This window comes from Barbatula barbatula, assembly GCF_947034865.1.
Source record: "Barbatula barbatula genome assembly, chromosome: 17".
Classification (NCBI taxonomy): Eukaryota; Metazoa; Chordata; class Actinopteri; order Cypriniformes; family Nemacheilidae; genus Barbatula; species Barbatula barbatula.
In genome coordinates, this window is record NC_136780.1 from 15,177,951 (window position 1) to 15,200,547 (window position 22,597).

Consider the following 22,597-nt stretch of genomic DNA (forward strand, 5'->3'; position numbering starts at 1 on the left):
GTGAATAGTCCAAAAAAAGAAAAACGTCTTGGTTTCACTTGTGCAGGACTGCTCGAGGATTCATCATGAGGACCCTTCCTGTCACTTTTTTTTCCCAGCTGCTGGTGAGTTAAAGGCTTGTGTGGTAACTGTGACGGATCGAAAGGGTTTGCAGTGTGTATGCAACTTTATCCTCCAACATTCTCTACAATGTTACTATAGAAATTCACCCAGTTGACCTGTATTACGTTTGAGTTTAGACAAATCAACAAGACTATTTTACCCTCACTTCTTTCATTTCAGTTTGCCTGGACCATGCATGCCTGGGCAGAAATGGGAAGGATAAGACAGAAACGTACATGGATCGTTGATTCTTACTCTATTGAAGAAGAAGACCCCGGACCGTTTCCATATACACTCGGAAAGGTGAGTCGCAATGTAACAGTCACTGCATTCAGCTAGATATTCTTCAATTTCATTCCTTTTTTATTTGTAAACAAAAGTGCTGGATATTTATTATAATGATAAAAATAAGAATACTTGTATTTCTCAATGTGTGTGCTATTTGTATTGTGTTTCAGATTGGAATTGATAGGAACTATCAGGCACTAGTAAATTTTGAGCTCCATGATTTGGGTTCACTGGAAAAGATCCTCATCATAGATAAGAATACGGGGGAAATTTCTGTACATGGAAAAGTGGATTACGAAGCAATAGGAAACCATACTCACAACGTATGTGCAATATATTCATCGCATTATAACAATTAAAAAAAATCTAAATGCCATTTATTTAAATATACTACAAGAAATGACTGTATATTGAGTTACATCTGATCCAACTACAGCTCTATTTTAAATCGATGAACATACACAATCATGCAGTGGACACAAGGCTCGGGGTTGAGATCAAGATATTGGACATAAATGATAACGCTCCAATATTTCAGCTATCAAACTATGACGTCACTGTGAAAGAGTCACATGCCCAAGGTAACTATTTCTAAACATCACAACATAAAAGCAGAGAAATGCCAACCCCAAAATGAAATAAATCATCACACTCAATGTTTTGTCCAGAATACAAAAATAAATATTTTCTCAAGATTCACGAGCCTTAATATAAACCCAAGCAAATATAGAGTTTTAGTCATATTGATCATTTAAATAAACATGTCAGATAATACATTACCTTTTAATAAAAATGGTGTTCCACTATACACAATAATAACATCATTCTTGAACACAAGCTTATAAAGACAGAAAGTTGGCAATATCTATTCATATAACACGTTTTCATTAAGGTGAAAAAGTTCTGGTGGTGCTGGCATCTGATAAAGACGATTCAAAAACACCTAATGGATCTTTCTCCTTCACAATCAAATCTGTCACACCAAAAACAGACAATGTTGAGTTTTATATCCAACAAAATAATCAAAATGGGAAAATTTACTTTAAAGGGTGCTTGGACTACGAGGTATGAGCTTGATTTTGTACATGTTCAACTTTTTTTATATATTTTATATTACATATTGCTTTGCATACGCACGAAGCGTACCTGCTTAATCCAAATCTGCACCTTGTCACAGAACATACATGAACCAATTAATGTAAACATTAATTTAATTTAAACTGAAATATTTCAGAAAGCTCAAGAATATATAATTCTGGTTGAAGCAAAGGACCACGGAGAAAAGAAACAGCTCTCAAGCACAAGTACAGTAACAGTCAAGATTTCTGACAATAACAACCACCTTCCAGAGTTCTCCGGCCAAACAGTGAGTTTCTCTTTTTAATTTAAGATTTATTATGTACTGTATTGTCAAGGTTCTGTGACAATTACGCGTGTCTTGAAGTTTAATATTTATCTTGTCGTGTCTTGTAAGTAGTTAAAAGCTATCTTGAATCCGTTGTTTTCTGCCCCGTCGTGGGAAGTCTTTGTTTTGATTCTGCCTTATTTAAGTTTTCGTGGGTGTTTTTCTTGTTATTAAATAAAAGCCTTTGTGTCTGCTAATGCTGCCTGCCATTGGGTTCTTCCCCACCACATGCCCTGTCATAACAAACCTGCCAAACAAAACCCAGCAGGCAGCCATGGGCGGTGCAACCACTTCCCGGTGGCCTTGCACCTCCAATCCCGAGTGGTGCAAGGCGATCGCCACCCAGTCCCATGCCTCCCGGCTCCCATTCCAGCCGACATCCAGTCCTGCCCAGCCACAGGCGTCCAGCAGTCGGTGTCAGCGGCCAAGCAGTGTCTTCTGATGGCTGGGCAGCGGACTGGGACACCTGCTGAAATGGCCGGATGGACAGGACTGGGTACCGGCTGGAACGTTGGAACATCCCAGCCGATGACTCTCCGATTCGGCACCCTGTCCGGTTCTACCAGCACACCCTGGCATAGTATTTGATGTTTTTAGGTTTTGTTTGAATGCTGTAAGAAAGTTATTGGCAAGTTTGACAAATGATTGCAGAGAAGACTGATGTTTGTTTTCAGAATTCATTCAGAACACAGACAAATAATCCTAAAAAAACTTTTACTATTACAAACCTGAATATGAAACCAAACAAAATGTTGTTAGAATAACAAACACTTTCAAACAGCCTTTTTCAGCTTCATGACAGCCCAAAATCATAAGTCTTGTGATGTAAAAATTAGGCTGATTTGCATTTGAAGGACAGTTTAGACCTCAAACCTCAATATTATGATATCATGAATATCGTAAATTATGACTTTTCTTAGGGCACTGGGAAAGTGAAGGAGCGAGACACTGGGACCGAAGTTTTGAGACTACAAGTGACAGATAAAGACAGTCGTGGATCAAAAGCTTGGAAAGCTAAATACATAATCCATGGAGATATCAAAAATCGATTTCAAATAGAAACGGACCCAACTACAAATGAAGGGATTTTAACTGTTGTTAAGGTACGCTGACAGTTTTCAAAAAGCAAGCAAATCTGACACATCAGCTTTAAATGTCAACAATGTACTTTGACACTGGTTCTGCAATATATTCTTTCTGCACAGCCAATGGATTATGAGGAGCAAACTTACCAAAATCTGATCATCAGCGTGCAGAATGAGGCTCCTTACTTCTCATGTATGATTAAAAAGCGGCCACAGGACTCAATGTGGGAACTCCAAAGATATTTTGAAACTCCTGGAACAAGTGATCCAAACCTCTATAAGTCCATCCCAGTGACCATTTATGTTGAAGATGTCAACGACCCTCCAGTATTTATACCCCCTGTTAATGATGTTCTTATAATGGAAAACACAAATGCTGGAACCTATTTAACAACAGTTACGGCTGTAGATTTGGATGCGAACACGATAAGGTAAGTGAAGCTGAGGTTATATGACGCAAATATCATTGTAAATTAAATGACATATGATCATAAATTACAGTCTTTCTCCTTCTCTCAGATATGTTAAGGGAAAAGATGTTGCTGGATGGATAACTGTTGATAAACAGACTGGAAACGTATCCGCAGCTAAAATTCTAGACAGAGAATCACCATCTCTGATAAACAGTGTATATGAAGCAATCGTGTATGCAGTGGATGATGGTATGAAATACATACTTTACTATAATTGTGTATATTAATTTATTCTAAATATAGAATGCAGCTATGGAATGTATTTTCAATGTTTTTTTAAATAAACACACACAGGGTAAAAATCAACACTTACAAAATTAATTTGAAAGCTGTCTTTGGTAATAAAGTCAAAGAATGAGCATCCATATGTCAATATTGAATACTTCTCTGACCATAACTTAAGTAAGGTTCTTTTACACCATGTTTGAAATATGGTAATCAAATAAATATTATTAAAGAATTTCCTTGTACAACTAAATTTAAACCAGTTATGAAATATGATAATTTATCATTTTATTTCTCGACATGCAAAACCAGTAAGTTCATAGTTACCAATGTTTAGCCACTACAGTCGATAGCTACAGTATCCCTTGAGACACAACACACACATTTGAAAATCGCTTTAAAAGTGTTGAATATTGTTATATTTTTTTACACTCAGTTAACTTACACTGTAAAAACAGAAATTTTCCAGCAGCTGATGTGCCAGTGAAATACCATGGCCATTTCTTATTGCAAGAGTTACAAACAAAAAGTTACATAAAACGATTTTCAACAAAGATCTATTGTCCTCCTCGTCTTACCATACATACATAACATTTGATATACTGCTACATGTATTTCAGTCCATTGTGCATGTGATTGACAGGTTCACCACCATTGACCGGCACAGGCACTGTGCGTATATACTTACAAGATCAAAATGATAATGTACCAGTGTTGACTATGGACCATGTTAATATATGCTTTGACAAAGAGCCCACAGCAGTCAACATCACAGCTGCAGATCTGGACCTTCCTCCATACAGTTCACCTTTCTACTACGAGCTATTGGGTGATGTTGAGGGGAAATGGATGATTGACCCTGCTCAAGGTAATCCCACTTTCCATCGACTGCATTAATTTACACCGATGATGACAATATCCAGAACGTAACCATTTGGGAAATGGCAAAAATAGACTGAGGGGACTCTAATTGAGATGGGACTTTTGGGGTGGCAGGGGTTGTATTTGTTATAATCACAGTAAAATTATTCCATGTTTCCTCCATGCATGGCTTCTGTTTTTATTTCATTTACAGCTTTGACCAGCATGCATCACTATTTGTGTGTTCACTTTTTTTTATTGTATAGTATTGTTTAATTAAAATTATTACACGGCTCATTTGAATGCTTGATTCTGATTTGTCCAGTCCAGTGGCGGCTGGTGAAAAATATTCTCGGTGGGGCTGTGCCATACTTTTTTGTTTCCGTAACCATCGCAATAAAATTTAACACAAACTGCAGGACAGCAGTGCTCAGTGAAATAGTCAGTAATTATTTAATGCCAATATTAAAAAGTTGAGGCATTCGTACACAAAAACATAAACATCATGATGCACAAACACAAGCCTTTTATTTGCATTTAAACTGAACTTGTAAACAATTGACTATTTCTACATATAAGTAACATCTTTTGGAAAGGCTGTTGGTGCCATTGGTAGTAAATAGGCAACACAATATGCATGCTGTCAGAACAGAGTGGAAAGTGGACAATAACATTAAATTATTATAAAGTTTATAGGAATTCTTACACTGTATAAAGGATGTATAATATAGAAATGGATATCAAGTGGCTGAACTCAAACCTTTGACTGGAAGAATAGCATAAAGTATTTTATGATCAAACTAAATGTAACTAATTGTTAATGTGCTCCAGAACTGCAACAATTAATTGATACAAAACATATATACAGTAATATTAGCAAACACACTATTAACATTTTTTAAAGTACCATATATAACTGAATGATTTTTATGCTAAGGTCAACTATATACAAAGAAACGTGTGTGTGTGTGTGTGTGTGAAGCTACGGGAGAAGCCGCGCATATACTGCTTCCCTTTTTCGCTAGCCTGCTGTTTGATTGAGAGGTCAGGTTGATCTGGGCCCAGCTCTTTCACCCGAACTTTCTCCGACAAAGTTCTCCTCTCAAACGGATCTTGGAGGAGAGATTTCACCGAGTTAGGGTTGGGTCTTGGAGGAGTAACGTCCGCGCTCGCCATTGTCGTTTAGTAAAAATGGCGCCCCTAGAGCCCAGTCCTTATTTTATCAGGGCTTGGGGCGATAAAATGATCGCCCTTCTTGGATTCTATTTAAGAACGCTGATTGGCTAAATTTTATGTCATACATTCATATCTTAAATTAGCAATTGGCTTAACTGCTACATAGACCCGCCTCCTTGGGGCGCTTTCTCTATCGCCCCAGAGCTGATGAAGCGGTCAGACAGGCAGAGGAAAGGTTGCAAATATGATTTTGTATCATATTTTACATGTATTACTGGGTGCATTCCATATTTAAAACACACAAATATTGACATACTGATGTTTTTCTCATAATTATTACTATTTTTGTTTTAATTGTTTTAATTTTTTTTTTGTGGCTTAAGGGGGGCGGCGCCCTAGCGCCCTCTATTGGCCGGCCGCCACTGGTCCAGTCGCTACATTCCAAGGGTTGTTATTCGTAAAAAAATACACCACTTAAAACTAATAACACCCTGTAACCCAGATGCTGCAAATCATCTTTTACAAATTGTGTAATATTACACAAAAATGAATTATAAATATGTCTTTTAACAACATATATGACATTATATTTGCAAATAATTTAACCATTTTGCCTTTTTGTAACGTTTGAACGTCGTGTCTTTGTTTAAAACCGAAACGAAACAGCTTTTTCTTGCGGACGGTCTGAATTTTTCTCATGTGGCAAGTAGCCGTGTAATAATCAGGATAATGTACAAGCAGCCGGCTGATATCGTGAAATAAGCCCCTTCAAAGCGATCACACTGTCTGGGTTTATTTCTGCGATAACAAGTAGCTGCCTGTACATTAACCCTTACTTATCATTTGTTTTCTCTCTCTTTCTCTATTAAAGGGACAACTGTGAATCTTTATAAAGAAAGCTACGTATATTCAGGTCATTATTCTCTCCAGCTGAGAATATCAGACCAACAGGGATTTTCTGCCATCCAGAATCTGTCAGTCACTGTGTGCAACTGCACTAGACATTCCAAATGCCAAAGAATGGTGCCAAGTTTTCGAATGGGCACTGGGGGTACATGCGTCGTTCTACTTGCAGTTCTGTTACTAACAGGTAGGGTGGAATGAAACTAATTAAACGTTTCACGGCCACTTCCTCAACTACTGTCATCTGAGAAGAGAATATCACATTTGAATGCTATGGCTTTATGTATCAGGACATAATACACAATTCACCTGGTCCTCAGCAGGTCCTAAAATGAAGATTTTGTCATTTAATAATAAAACTTTATTAAATTAACAAAAAGGTAGAAGCTATGTGTAAAAACGAAGCACTATGATTCAAAGAACAACCTTTGGCTGCAATAATGTTAAGTAATCATATAATCACACAGCTTTTTACATCTTAATTGTTTTCTTTTTGAGTCTTACTCTGTCTTTGCAGAAAAACAATAATCATTTTACAGCTAATAATCTCTTTGAATCTTTTCAGTCCGGTTTTCGAAAACTTCACAGTTCAGAAACAGCTTTGGTCAGGGTCACAAATGATCTATTAATTGCCTCAGGTTCTCTTTCCATACTGATGCTTCATGAACTAATCGCTGCATTTGACACTGTCAATCACAAACTCTAACTAAATCGACTTGGAAGGTGTTTTTGGGATTTCTGGGACTGTTTAATCCTGGTTTAAATCTCATCTCTCAGATCACCATCAGTTTGTTATGATGAATTGTTTGAGGTCTGATATTGGCTCTGTCTCCACTGGGGTTCCTCAGGGTTCTATCTTGGGCCCCTTACTCTTTAGTCTGCTCTTAAGGTCACTTAGGCATAACTATCATCTCTACGCTGACGATACTCAGATTAATATTAATTCTAAATCTGGTCATAGTGTGGATGTTTCTAATCTCTCTCATTGTATTTCTGAGATAAAAATGAATGACTCAAAAAAATTTGTGTCTTCATAGTGACAAGACTCAGGTCTTGCTTATTGGCTCCACTTATCAGCTGCGTAAAGCTAGTTAATTTACTGTACAGGTTGATAGTTCTATCATGGAGTTTTATTTGATTTTACTTTTTCTTTTGTACCACATGTAGAATATACTGTGAAGAATTTATTTTTTCATCTCAGAAATATTGCTAGACTACATCCCATGTTATCTATTTTTGTGGCTGAAAGGCTTATTAACATTTTTGTTTTCTCACGTATTGACTATTGCAATCCATTATTGGTGGGGCCCCTAAGTCAACTCTAAACAAATTGCAATCTGTGCAAAATGCTGCAGCTAGAATCCTCACTGGTGTCAGGAGGAATGAACATATTTGCAGTCCTTGCATTGGGTTTCAGTCCGTTTCCATATTGATTTTAAAATTCTTATGCTTACGAACAAAACACTTCATGGTCAAGCCCCCCAGTATCTCTCAGCACTTTTGACTCCCTCTACTCCTGGGTGTACTTTGCGTTCATCTCAGGATGGGTTTTTGACTGTTCCACAGACACGCCTTCGAACTGTTGGTGACAGGGCTTTCTCTTTCTGTGCTCCGAGATTGTATAATGATTTTCCCTCCATTATTCGAGATGCTCAGTCTTTAAGTATTTTTAAAACTTCTCAAAACATATTTTTTGGGGAAAGCGTTTTTCTGGTGGCTTTATTGAATTACTATTTTATTGTTCATTTCAATGTTTATTTAGTTTCCTGTTTTTATGTTAAGTGCCTCGAGAAGCTGCTGTTATGGCGTTAAAGTTATAACTATTATTATTATTACTTTACAATCATATGAGGGCGTTTCTGCTCAACACAGGTGCAAACAGGTTGCATTATGAGTCTTGTAAAGCCATACAATATCGTTGTTTGAGCACAGCAGGTTTTAACCACCAATGATTGCGCTCCAGGAATGCAAGCAGTCGAGAGTTTGCCCAAAACACTTTCATTCTGTCAACCTTATATTGCTATTGTTTGAATATTTAACTACAGTGGTCGTGACAGAAATGCTTCTTTTAACTACAGCAATGCTCCTAATGGCCCCGTTATGCAGACGAGAGAAATTCCAGGTTCCAACAGATTACAAACACTCTAGTTATTTGATGAAATCCAATACTGAACATGAAGGAACAGACTGTGAGGTAATTTCATCACACAACTGACAACAATATTAAGAATTATTTTTCATTGTATTCATATTGAACACGCATTTCTATACTTACAGTTCTTCATGCAGGTACCTGTCAGTGTAAAGTCATTTCAGCAGAGCACATCACATGCTGTGAGTTACAAGAAAATTATTTTTACTATTCAACTTCAAAAAATGTTGTCTGGACAAATCGTCTCGGTTACGTATGTAACCTCCGTTCCCTGATGGAGGGAACGAGACGTTGTGTCGACAGAATGGGGTTTGACTTGAGAACCTACCTTCTCTGACTGACTTGAACAGGCCAATGAAAATTGGCGAATGAAATTTGCATGCCGGACTCCGCCCCCGGACATCCGGGTATAAAAGGGAGCCGGCGTGCCGCATTCATTCACCTTTTGTGCTGAGGAGCCTGAGGATCTTGCCCCGACTGCTGCAGCGGGCGGCCAGTGTTGTGGCATGAAGGACACAACGTCTCGTTCCCTCCATCAGGGAACGGAGGTTACATACGTAACCGAGACGTTCCCCTTCTGTCGGTCTCTCGACGTTGTGTCGACAGAATGGGGTTCCTCGGAAAACGCCACAGCGCTGTGCCGCGTCACAATTCCTCGCGAAGCGACGCTGACTGGCCTGGGCGTGTCAGACGTGAGCGCTAAGCATGAATTGCAACCTTCCAGCGGAAGGGAAGGAGTCCAGAGCTTTCAAAAAAGATGGGAGCCCCTTCCACCGGCCGTCACGGACGGCGGCCTAGTTCTCTTAACAGCGAGAAGCCGCCCGGCACCGTAAGGCCACTGGGAAGCGTCATTCCCCCCTGAGGGAACGCGCTACGGAGACCACTTCCTACCGCAGGGAGGAGCTTTAGTGGAGATTCACACACGGTCTCACCGGATAGGGGAGAGCACGTGGGAGACATGCAGACACGAGAGGGTGTCGCGAACAGGTGAAGTACACCTGGGAGAGGTCATGGGCCATCGATTGAGAGCCATTCATGAGAAGACATCAGACGGAACCGCCCTGTGGGGGGGTTACTACGTGTGGAGCACTAGGCCTTGTTTGAGTCACTGCTAGAGCTCAGAAACAGGCCAAGGGAGGCAGGGCTGCTCCGCCGAGCCCGACGCCGAGGAGTGCTTAGTGATGGATGGAATGCCTACTCTTCGCCCACGTGGGGGGAAGAGGGGAGGCTGGATAGCACCACGTCTCACCTATGGAGGAGTGCTATCGCAGGCGTACGCCCACCGGCTGCCGGACTTACCTGGCGGTGCTTCGTAAGACTCTGGCTGATACCGGTTCCACGCGGAGGCTGTAGAACCTCGCGAAGGTGCCGGGCGTAGCCCAACCCGCAGCTCTACATACGTCTGCCAGAGGGGCGCTCTGAGCCAGTGCCCACGAGGAGGCCACACCCCTGGTGGAGTGTGCCCTCACTGCAAGCGGGCACGGGAGATCCTGTGATCGGTAAGCCATTGATGGCGTCCACGATCCAGTGCGCCAACCTCTGTTTGGAGACAGCCCTCCCCTTGTGCTGACCTCCCAAAACAGACAAACAAGCTGCTCAGAGCTCCAGACGCTCTGCGTGCAGTCCAGGCAGAGGCGCAGCGCGCGCACTGGACACAACACGGAAGGGGTTGGGTCTTCCTCCCGAGAAGGGAGCGCCCGCAGGTTCACCACCTGGTCCCGAAAGGGAGTGGTGGGAACTTCGGGCACGTAGCCAGGCCGGGGTCTCAGGATAACGTGAGATTGACCAGGCCCGAACTCTAGGCAATCCGTGGCCACGAAAAATGCATGTAGGTCCCCTACCCTCTTGGCGAGCGCCGCTAGGAGAGCCGTCTTCATCGAGAGATGAGAAAGAGCGGCATCTCTGAGGGGCTCGAAGGGGGGCCTCTGGAGGCCCGCCAGGACCACATTGAGGTCCCAAGAGGGAACGGAGCGCGGACGGGCCGGATTCAGCCTTCTCGCGCCCCTCAGGAACCTAATGACCAGGTCGTGCTGTCCCAGAGACTTCCCACTAACTGGCCTGTGATGAGCGGCAATTGCGGCTACATACACCGTCAGCGTGGAAGGGGAGAGATTGCTCTCGAGTCTCGACTGCAGGAAGGACAGCACGCTCCCGATCGAGCATATCCGTGGGTCTTCTCCACGAGAAGAACACCAGGACGAGAAGAGGCGCCACTTAAAAGCGTATAACCGCCTCGTGGCTGGGGCCCTAGCCTGAACAATGGTCTCTACCACCGCTGGGGGTAGACCACTCAGGATCTCCTCGTCCCGTCCAGGGGCCAGACATGGAGGTTCCAGAGGTCTGGACTCGGATGCCACAACGTGCCCTTCCCCTGAGAAAGGAAGTCCTTCGTCAGGGGAATCGGCCAGGGGGGAGTTGTCGTCAGGAGCATTAGCTCCGAGAACCAAGTCCGGTTGGGCCAGTAAGGCGCAACTAGTAGCACTTGATGCTCCTCTTCCCTGACTTTGCACAAGACGTGTGCAATGAGGCTCACTGGGGGGAAGGCGTACTTCCGCTTGTCCCGCGGCCAGCTGTGCGCCAGGGCATCCGTGCCGAGGGGGCCCTCGGTCAGGGAGTACCAAAGCGGGCAATGGGTGGTGTCCAGGGAGGCGAACAGGTCCACCTGTGCCTGCCCGAACTGCACCCAAATGAGCTGGCGCGGGGGTGGAGCCGCCACTCTCCGCGGGGCGTCGACTGACGAGAGAGCGCATCGGCTGTCTGGTTCAGGTCGCCCGGGATGTGCGTGGCTAACAGAGACTTGGTCACCTGCTGGCTCCACAGGAGGAGGCGTCGGGCGAGTTGCGATAGCTGCCGTGAACGAATACCACCCTGTCGGTTGATATATGCCACGGCAGTCATGCTGTCCGACCGGACCAGCACGTGCTTGTCCTGCACGAGGGGAAGGAACCTCCTCAGTGCAAGCAGCACCGCCAACAACTCTAGGCGATTGATATGCCAGCGCAGGCGGGGGCCCGTCCAGAGACCCGACACTGCGTGCCCGTTGCACACAGCACCCCAACCCTGCAGGGAGGCGTCTGTCGTCACCACGACGCGCCCCGAACCTGCCCAAGAGGGACCCCTGTCCGCAGAAAGGTCATTGAAGACCATGGGGTTAGGGTGCGCCGGCAGAAGGGCGTGATCGCGACGCGCCTGTTGCCGGTGTGCCACGCACTCCAAGGAACTCTGCTCTGTAGCCAGTGCTGTAGCGGTCTCATGTGCATCAACCCGAGGGGGACCACCCCCGCCGAGGACGCCATGTGTCCCAGGAGCCTCTGAAAAAGTTTCAGCGGGACCGCTGGCTGCTGCCTGAAGTTCCTCAGGCAGGTCAGCACTGACTGGGCACGCTCGGAAGAAAGACGTGCAGTCATGGAGACAGAGTCGAGTTCCATACCGAGGAAAAGGATGCTCTGCACAGGGGAGAGCTTGCTCTTCTCTCGGTTGACCTGTAACCCCAAATGGTCTAGGTGCCGGAGCACCAGGTCCCTGTGTGTACACAACAGATCTCGCGAGTGCGCCAAGATGAGCCAGTCGTCGAGATAGTTGAGTATGCGCACCCCCTGCTCCCTGAGGGGAGTGAGGGCGGCCTCCACGACCTTCGTAAAGACTCGAGGAGACAGGGACAGACCAAATGGGAGGACGCGGTACTGATATGCCTGTCCCTCGAAAGCGAACCGTAGGAACGGCCGGTGACGAGGGAGGACGGACACATGGAAGTACGCGTCCTTCAGGTCGATCGCCATGAACCAATCCTGACGCCTGACGGACGTCAGAATGCGCTTCTGCGTTAGCATCCTGAACGGCAGCTTGTGTAGGTGCTTGTTCAGGGTACGCAGGTCCAAGATGGGGCGCAGCCCGCCACTTTTCTTGGGGACAATGAAATACGGGCTGTAAAACCCGGAGTACATCTCAGCCAGAGGGACGAGCTCGACCGCCCCCTTCGCCAGAAGGGTAGCGACCTCGGCCCGAAGCACGGGAGCATCTACTCCCACTGATGTGAGGAGGACGCCCCGAAACTCGGGTGCGCATAGCCGAGACGGATCGTTCGCTCTAGCCACCGTGCCGGTCTGGGAAGAGCCAACCAGGCTCCCAGGTACCGAGACAGGGGGACCAGAGGTTCGATCTGATTCACTGCCCCCGTGGGGGGTGGTTCGATGGCTGGCAGTACGGCTCCCTCGACGCGGGGGGGACCCCGGGGAGGAGAGCGGCTCTGCCGAGGTGCCTGTCGGGCGATATCGCGGCATACCGCACCGTCTGACTGAGGGTGCTGGTGGCCACTGAGAGTATACCCAACCGTGTGTCTCGCCGAAACACAACGTGGGGTTGCCGAACACCGTCCTGCGGAGGGTGAGAGCGGCTGTGAAGAAGACCCAGGGAGAGAGAAAGCTCTTTCTGTGAGAAAGTGGGCGCCAGGCCCTGAAAAGGACCCGGCTGGTGTTGCTGGGACAGGGCAGGCACCGTCCCAGTCCGACCCTCTAGCGATGTAGTTGCCAGGGTCGGGCCCGGTGAACTCGATCTCCCTGGGTTCACCCCGTCAGGAACGCTTCTGCTTCCGCGGAGGTTGGTGACGGGATGGTGCTCTCCTCTTCGACGTCCTTCTCCGGGAGGCCGCCTGTGCAGGGGGCGCTGGGGCCGGAGTCTGAGTCGGAGAGGGGCGGGGCTGCTGGGAAGCAGACGCCGCGCGGGACCTCGACGGACGATAGGCGGCCGGGTCGCGGCGGGGCAGAATCGCCTCCGTCTGCTTCTGTACAGTCGAGAACTGCTGCCCTCGACCGTATCACCAAACAGCCCACCCTGCGCGATGGGAGCGCCGAGAAAGCGAACCTTCTCAGCGTCCCGCATCTGTGCAAGGTTCAGCCAAAGGTGTCTCTCCTGGACCACCAGTGTGGACATCGTACGACCCCAGGGCTCGCGCCGCCACCTTTGTCGCCCGAAGAGCGAGGTCAGTGGCAGTGCGGCAGTAGCCCAGGGTCGGACTTTCCCTCGTGCAACTCCTCCAACGCCCTGGCCTCCTGCAGGATGGCCATGGCGCGAAGAGCCAAGGCAGCTTGACCCGCAGCGTTGTAAGCCCTCGACACCAGCGATGCCGAAAACTTACAAGCCTTGGAAGGGAGCCTTGGTCGATCTCTCCAGGTGGCAGCTGTCTGCTGGCACAGGTGCACCGCGACTGCACGTTCCACCTGAGGGATGTCGACGTAGCCCTCAGCTGCCCCGTCATCGAGGGAAGTCAGGGCGACCGAGCTAGTCTGACGTGCACGCGCCGAGAAGGGGCGTTCCAGGTCCGACTGAGCTTCTCATGCACTTCCGGGAAGAATGGTACCGGTGCCGACCGTGGCTTAGTCACGGCCGGTCCCCAGATACCACGTGCGTTGGGCGGACTTACCTGGCAGTGCGGTGCACTGCAGCCCAACACTCGCGGCCCGGGAAAGCATGGTTGACATCTCAACGTCCGCTTCATCCTGAGCTCGACCCCCCGGAGGGGGAAGCTCTAAGGAATCGTCAGGGTCGGATGCCAAGAGGACGCCCTCCGATGCTGCGAGCGACATCTCATCGTCGTCACGCCCCGTGTCCGAGTACGTGACGGAGGAACAAGGCGGCGTACCGCCTTTTCCGAGACGGTCAGACGAGCGAGGCGGGGCGTGAACGGTCCGCGAGCCGATGGCTGACGGATTGAGGCTCACGGTAATTCCCCGATCACCCTCGGTGCTCGCCGAAGCGGACGGCAGGGCTGATGCCACTGCTGCCGCAGAACGGGAAGCACTCGAGGTGGCGGCTGATTCTCGGAAGAACGCAGCTACCCGTGAACGCAACGTCTGAATTACCATCCGCGCGCAGTGACGCAACGTCTGGACAGCCATCCGCGCGCAGTGACGCAACGTCTGACTAGCCATCCGCGCGCAGTGCGGGCAAGATGTATCCACAAACGCTGCCTCAGCGTGCTGGAGTCCCAGACACACGAGGCAGACATCGTGTCCGTCCCCTTCCTCGATGAGTGCGCCGCACCCATGAGCACAGCGGGACATGCCGCGCTGAAGAAATATTAAGCCCTGAAAAGGGCTCGCTCTTTAGAGAGATGCCTTGGAAGTTGCCGAGACGCCCAGGGGAAGTCACAGGAAAAGGGACAGTCCGCTGCACCACGTCGTAAGACCAGCAACACGTAGATAGTATCTGCAGAGTCGTCAGCATCAGGATGCGAAGGCTCCGAAGAACAAAAGGTGAATGAATGCGGCACGCCGGCTCCCTTTTATACCCGGATGTCCGGGGGCGGAGTCCGGCATGCAAATTTCATTCGCCAATTTTCATTGGCCTGTTCAAGTCAGTCAGAGAAGGTAGGTTCTCAAGTCAAACCCCATTCTGTCGACACAACGTCGAGAGACCGACAGAAGGGGAACTTCTGACACGCAAAAAGAATATACAGTACATCAAAATATTGATATACTACTGCTTGGTCAACTTGCTCAAATAACATTGCCCCCTAATTGGTCACTAGATATTTGAAAAATGTCAAACAAATACAACATACCATATGTGGTGGTGCTGTGGTCCGTGCTCACCGTGTATTCGGTTTTTATAGCGGCTCTGATGAGCCGCTGATGATGATGACGACAAGCGGGCAGGGCACAATCCATACCCAGACCTGACAAATGCTTTGATGATAAAGCTGGACAAAGGACGTGGCGACTCTACAAAACTTCAGCCGCTATTATATTATTAATGATAATTTAAAATCTAACTTTTTTATTTTGCCTTGTTGTGCAAGCACTGTCGAGCTTGTGCAGAGGCTGCGGTTTTTGCCAGAGGGGAACTGGAATCCCCTGGATAGGCCTGGTTTCCCTCTGAGTTTTTTTTCTCCTCCAATGGAGTTTTGGGTTTGCCTGGCCGAGGGGGCTGCTAGAATTTGATAGTCTAATTTAATTAACACTGCATATAGGAATTTATTGTGTGTCTGATATTTGACCTGTGTTTTGACTTTCATAACCTTTTATGTTTTACTTATAGTAAATTTTTTCTTGTACAGCTGCTTTGTAACAATGAAAATTGTAAAAAGCGCTATATAAATAAAGCTGACTTGACTTGACCTTCCTGCTGATATACACCACAGGGTGTTCCAACCCGTCTTTGGATTGGGACAGGACTGCTCCCAACCCAGTGTCTGACGCGTCGGTCTGGAGGATGAAGTCCGGGGCGTGTAGTACCGGCGACGATGACAGGGCCCTCTTCAGCATCTGGAACGCCTCCTCTGTCTCCGGGCGGGACTCTTCCCCTTTTCCTGCTGTCCCTTCCTGGTCAGGTCGGTCATGGGGCTGGCTATGGAGAAAAATTTTGGTATAAAGCACCTATAATAGCCCGCTAGCCCCAGAAAAGCACGTACCTGGGATTTGTTGAAGGGTCGGGAGGCGTACCGGGGCTGGATAAGTCCACTTCTGACCCTGTACCCCAAGTACTGGGCTTCGGCAAGTCCAAGGTGGCCCTTCTTGGGGTTCGCTGTTAGACCCGCCTTCCGAAGGTCCATCAGCACCCTCCACACTCTGTCCAGGTGGTTTTCCTAGGTCACCGAGTGGATGATCTGGTCGTCTATGTAGGCGCCTGCAATGCTTGATGTGGCCTCAGCAAGATGTGCATCATCCTCTGGAACGTGGCAGGTCCTCCATGTTGCCTGAACCACAGTTCCTGGTATTGCCAGTGACCTGATGGGGTACTGAAGGCCGTCTTCTACTGGGAATCCGAGGACAGGGGCACCTGCCAGTACCCTTTTGTGAGGTTGAGTGTAGAAATTAAGTGTGCATTTCCTAGCTGGTCCAGGAGTTCATCCCCCGGGGCATCGGGTAGCCATCGATGGAATGGATACCTCATTGAGCCGACGGAAGACATTGCAGAAGCGGAGGGTGCCATCTGGTTTTGGGACCATGACTATGGGGCTGTACCACGGGCTACGGGAGGGATCTATCACTCCTAGGGGCTTCACCCGGTTAACCTCCTCCTCTATAGCCAGCCGACGAGCCTCTGGGACCCGGTGGGGTTCAGACTTTGTGATGTAGGATCCGAGTCTGCCCGGAATTTCTCTGAGAACACATCTGCGAACTGACTGTCCAGGGACTGAAGCTCGTGCTTCTGCACAGGGGACAGTTGTTCTCCCATCCGTACCATCCAGCGGTTCGGTGGCGGCCTGTGGTGCCAGCTGTGTTGGGGCAGCGATCCACTTCTTCAGGAGGTTGATATGGTGCAACTGTTCCTCCAGGCGGTGCCCCGGCAGACGGACACGATAGTTAAACGGCCCCACCTTCTCCACAATGCCAGGAACTTCGACGTTGTGGTCGGGGTCAACACCAACACTCTGTCGCCGGGCTGGAACTCTCGAGGCTGAGCAGGCCGCTTATACAGTCTCTGCTGGGCCTCGACGAGACGTTTCTTCACAATTGGCACAACTGGGTCAATGTGTGTCCTCATCTGGCGTACATGCTTTATGATGCTTCAGAGTGGGGCTGGTTGCTGCGTCTGGGGCACTTCCTGAATGCCAAAGAGTACATAGGGCAGTAAGAGGTCCCAGTCGTGCCCATTCTCTGCCACGACTCGTCGGAGCATCCGCTTCAGGGTCTGGTTGAACCTCTCCACCAGGCCATCGGTTTGCGGATGGTACATGGACGTCCAATACTGTTTTACCTTGAGCAGGCGGCAGAGGTCCTCCATTAGCCTGACATGAACGGAGTTGGGGGGGCATGGCTTCGGGGTATCTGGTGGAGTAGTTGACGACAATAAGATTTGCTCGACAGTCCTCTTCGTCTATGACCCTTACTTGCGCCCAGCAGTTCCTCTTTTTCAAATGACCCCCCCCGGTCACCTGTTGGAACAGATCAGAGAACAGGTTAGGGTCTTGGCACTCACCCTCCCGCTCGCTCTCTGTGGCCAACAAGACAGGTTGGGTGCGTTGCTCCTCCCGGGGCCAAGATTTCCCACCGGGTCGGGGCCGGACAATCCTGGGCTGTATCAGCGTTACCGAGCTGCTGGAGTCCAGGGTCCACCCGTATCGTCCGACGTAGGGCCCCCGGAGGCACAGTCTGATGCACCACACAGCCGGCCAGCCAGGCGCGGGGTCCAGGGGAGTGGTGGCCAGGGGTCTGGGTACCGGCCTCGAGATGCCCTCCAGCGATCGCCATCATGGGTTTACCCTCCGAGGTGTCCCACCGCTCTTTCTCCGGCATCCCAGCCTGCCACTGCTTCAGCTAGCTCGACTGCCTCCACTTGTTCGAAGAGGTTGGTGGGGCCTTGCGTGATAATGGCTGCTTGGTAGCGTCGGGGCAGCTCGAGCAGCAGCCGGTCGATGACGACTCGTTCCGCGATTTGGCCGGCCCACGGTTCTCCCGTCAGCAGCCAAAGGTGTCCTAACCGCATCAGCTGGGAGTCCTGAGCTCTTACTGGGACGTGGTTGTGTGCAAGTCCACTGGTGGAATTGCCACGCTTCGCAGATGGGGGAAAGCCCGACCCTAGCGAGGATCTCTTGCTTCAGGGCATCATAGTCCTCGCAGAGGGGCGCCTGGAGCGAGAAGTAGGCGCGCTGGGTTTCACCGGTTAGGAACGGGGCCAGGATCCTCGTCCATTCGGCTTTATCCCATGCTTCTTTTCTTTCTAAAATCTTTAACGTGTGGAGGTACGCCTCAATATCATCCTGGGCCGTGAGCTTGGTTATGAGCTGGTGGGCTGTGGTTCTGGCATCCGGCAACGGCACCCGGGTAGCCGCCGTCTCTCTCATTACTCAGAGGACTTGCTCTGTGCGCTCCTGTCGCTGGGTCAGCTGTTCTGTAAAATGCTGTTGCCGCGTCACCACGTCGGCAAGTCGTTGGATTATCTCCTCCATCCTTGTCCAGGCTCTGCTGAGAGAGAGAGAGAGAGAGAGAGAGCGGGGCGATCGGTAATACAAGATGGTGTTTATAGCAGCTCCAGTATGTATTGTGGGGTCGTTATTGTGGGGGCAGGACAAATACGCGGAATGGAGTTCCTGCAAGCCTCTTAGCTGTGGTCCTGGGTTCTAGACGTTGTAGTCACTGGTGCAGCTTCCTTGGCTGGCGGCATCTCGTCTGACCCATCACTCACTCGTCTGACCCTTAAAACACACATAAGACATGGGAGAGTTAGCGCGATATGCGTGGAGAATGTGCTCACCGTATCTTCTGTGTGTTCGGTTTTTATAACAGCTCTGATGAGCAGCAGATGATGATGACGACAAACGGCAGGTTTTTCCCTGGCGACATGGTTGCGCAATTTGTGACTCGTCACACATATTATAATGTAATTGTTTGAAACATTTCCCATTTTCACTTGAAAAATTTAAGATTATTTCAACCCGGCAAGCATTGCATCAAACGTGGAGAAATCTTACCACTGGTTTAAACAAACCGGCATTTTAGGTCAAAACAGCTCAGCATATGTTAATTTACATCCCAAAGATTGGATTTGTCCATTTCTTTCCCAACGTTGGGTTGAATTAAGGCAACATTTTGTGTGTTTTGTGAAATTTCTGCAAAATTTGAACTGCGGTTCAAATTCTAAATCATTATTAAGATAATGTTACATAGGTTGCAACAGTAGTGAGTGTTTAGTTGGTTTTAAAAGCATACACAGCACAGTGTTTCTGGTGGTGTGGCACCCAAAATCCTTTCATTTGCCCAAGCACGGCTTGGTTTGCAAGGTAAATATACAACTACATTCAATAAGTCAGTTACATTGTACTTTTATGTCAATGCTATCATTTGTAATAAAAATATATTTAAAATAAAAGTATTTTGGCTAGTGGTCTCAAACGTTTGGATCCCTAGCTAAATATAAATGTTATGTCAGTTATGGTTGGGATTAATAATGCAAAATTGAATGATAATGTTTAAATTATCCAAAAGAGATATCCAGGAGAGCAGGCTGATGCACGGATTAAGAATTCAGTCTACTCTGACCAGCTCTCTGAAAAATATATATCTAGAGTAAGTATTTGGTCTCTTTCACTTAAATAACTGTAAATTTTGGTATAATCTTTTAGTTTTTTACTGTTTTTATTTGTCTTTTAGAATTCATCAATGCGTTCATTCGGGGAGATAAAAACATTTCAGGTAAGAAAATCAACAGTATAAGTTGTTCTGTTTCATTCCTCCTGACCACCATAGGCAGTGCTACGCAATAGTGGATAGTTGAAAAAGTTGGAAAGTTGAAAATCACAGTCTTGTCTTGTCCCAGATCAAGATGCAAGAAAAATAGCCGACTTTCCACCAACTTGCAAATGTTGTCCAAACACATTTTCTCTTCCCAGTGATGGACATGGTTGCTGTCAATGGATCCAGTGTCTAAAACTGTGTCTTTGAATCCGTGTTTGCTTTGCAGTATGCTACCATTAGCTCAAAGACAGAATTACCAAATTGAGTAGATCCTAACTAATCTGTAAGCTTCACTCAAAAGGGCTCAGCACAGAAAGCACTCTACAGTAATCGCCAAAAAAATACATAAACTGTATCACAAACTGAGACTGCACAGCACTTACTATTGAAGATGCTTGCTTCTCTCATTTTAAAACGTGTGAATGAAACTTATTTTTTCAATCTTCCGTTTATCAGGCAACAGACACAGTTGCAACCGAGACGTTCCTTTTCTGTCCGAGTGTAGCAGCACGTGCTTGCCCTGAATGAGGAGAAGGAACCTCTTCAGAGCAAGCCAAGCAGCCAATAACTCCAGGCAATTTAGTCATCCTTGTCCGGTCTTGTTTAGTCCAGTTTAGTCGACTAAATGTCTATGCGTTCTCGTCTCGTTTGCACGGTCCCAGTGAAATTCAACCTGCAGGGTTTCAACGCGGAGTACAGGAGCATATTCCACCCCAAAGGAGATGAGGAAAACAGGAAACCTAAAAGTTATCTTGCATAGAAGAAATAAATGATGAAACTGTAAACCTCCTTGACAAGTGGGGGAGCCCAGAAAAGTTTCTATTAGGATGTGCTGAGAAATCTTCAAGGATAGCGGAAACTGGAGAAAATATTTGTTGAAGAATCCAGGTATGTATGTGGTGACTTGTCTTTTGTTAAAAAAGTGTCATATCAAATATAGTTCTTTCTGTAATACCGCTGTTGCTTGGACCATTTGATTTGTGTAATGATCATCACCTTTTCCGTGCCCCTTCCCACCCTTCTTCTCAAAGCGCCCACACGTCTTATGTCCTTGCATCTTGTACTGCATCATGACGTGACTTTTTTATTCTCTTTGTACCCACCATAGTTGACAATGCCCACTAATGCTTAGCACCACCTCTGATGGTCATCCGGAAATCATAGAACCTCAGTTACATAAATTCTGAAACTACTGTCGCATGTTTCACATCAGATTTTCACTCCAATTAAGAAGCATTTTCACAGATAATCATCTGTCAATTTTCTTTCACTTAGAGATCAAGCTATATATCGTCGCCTTCTTACAACAGTATATACATCAGCAGGAAAAGCCTTTCCACTTTCATTAACCAGGTGATTTTATTCTTACTTTGTAAATGTATCCTTCTTTAATCTCTTACTTCAAGAAGGGTTTTAATTATACGAAAAAGTTCAGAATGGTGGATAAAGTTCTCACATTTTTCCACATATTCTTCTTCTGCAGCGACTCCTTGCTGTTCAAACCAGTGATAAGGACCATGATGTTTATAAACCGCACTGTTATGCACAAGAAGGAGAATTTATTGCTAATGCTGATCTGGATGCAATCTCCATTGCTGAGATGGACTTTCTTCCAGAAATGCTTAATAATCTGGACTGCAAGTACAGAGATCTAGCATCAATTTGCACCTGACTTGATCGTGAAAACGTGAAAATTCTATCAGAAAGTATAGCAGGTTTTCTGAGTATGAGACTGATATGGTATAAAAAAAAAAGAGTAATATATAGTGAAAGCTCAGGGTTGGTGTGTATGGGGTAAGAGCATGTTATGACCGCAAATGAGTATAAATGTATTTTATAGGATTTATTTTTTTGTGTATTGATTTCAATTGTAAACTGCATTGTTAACTATTCCATAACCAATTTATAATGATTAAGATATTAAACATCTATAATGTTACACAAAGTCGAACTAAGATTCAAAATAAGATTCAAACTCAAGATTTGTGAAGCCTGTGTGCTGCCATCTAGTGATGTATTTTGTTTACATCCAAACGTGACTAAATAAGCTCAAAATATTAATAGTTTATTAGCGAATTGAATTTTATGGCATTTACAGGTCAACTGATACAAATAAAAGTCATAAGTTCATTCTTTAAAAGTGACAGCTATAGCTCTCACAAGCAACACTGTATGTCTCGTGAAGCATTTATTCTATAATTAAACAGACATGCTAACATTTCAAGGCCACACACACACACTACATGTTACACACAGCGATAGCCAATGCCACACTAATAAATAGGGTTTATAAATAGTATAAAGGTTTGTTTGTTTTGTTTGTTGTTTGTCTATGCTTATGCTTATGTTTAGGCATTTGTATTTTGTATTTTTGTTTGTGAAGCCAAATATATGCTGCTTATTTAAAGTGTTATGCTGTCCTTAAATGTAAGTGAAAGAACGATAGCGTCTTTGTTAATTTTATTACTAGAGTGCATGCTGGTAAATGTTTTGAAAAAAGAAGACACACCAAAGAAACAACAAGTTATATATTTACATTTATGCATTTGCCTTGAGTCGGAGGCTGGCAATTAAACAGGTGTATTATTTCCTGGTGACCTTTATATTCTGCCGGGTAATTATGGGGAATGTAAATTTTAACAAAGATGTACTTGTAATGGTTAAACCTACTAAAAAATATATTAGTAATTTATAAAAATAATTCTGATTATTCTTTTTACAGTTTTGTTCCAATATACATATGAAGTAGGTGA

At 46.3% G+C, this 22,597-nt stretch overlaps 1 protein-coding gene across 1 annotated transcript; it reads left to right on the forward strand.

The window, feature by feature from the left end:
• Positions 1–36: 36 nt before the first annotated feature.
• LOC306906949 (cadherin-like protein 26) lies at positions 37–22,278 on the forward strand. The gene is made up of 17 exons (XM_079478718.1): positions 37–104; positions 283–405; positions 561–713; positions 827–971; positions 1,283–1,455; positions 1,625–1,756; positions 2,716–2,898; positions 3,001–3,311; positions 3,400–3,542; positions 4,222–4,446; positions 6,487–6,705; positions 8,597–8,712; positions 8,796–8,852; positions 19,596–19,676; positions 19,761–19,802; positions 21,120–21,197; positions 21,328–22,278. Exons 1-17 carry the CDS (start codon positions 66–68, stop codon positions 21,514–21,516), a joined length of 2,409 nt encoding a protein of 802 aa, XP_079334844.1. The 5' UTR covers positions 37–65; the 3' UTR covers positions 21,517–22,278.
• The last annotated feature ends 319 nt before the right edge of the window (positions 22,279–22,597 follow it).

Excerpts from the sequence above, each read along its gene's own strand:
- LOC306906949 (XM_079478718.1), top strand. The coding sequence starts at position 66 with ATGAGGACCCTTCCTGTCACTTTTTTTTCCCAGCTGCTG. Across the intron at positions 714-826 it reads TAGGAAACCATACTCACAAC|CTCTATTTTAAATCGATGAA; the intron begins GTATGTGCAATA and ends ATCCAACTACAG. Across the intron at positions 19,677-19,760 it reads CTGAAAAATATATATCTAGA|AATTCATCAATGCGTTCATT; the intron begins GTAAGTATTTGG and ends TTTGTCTTTTAG.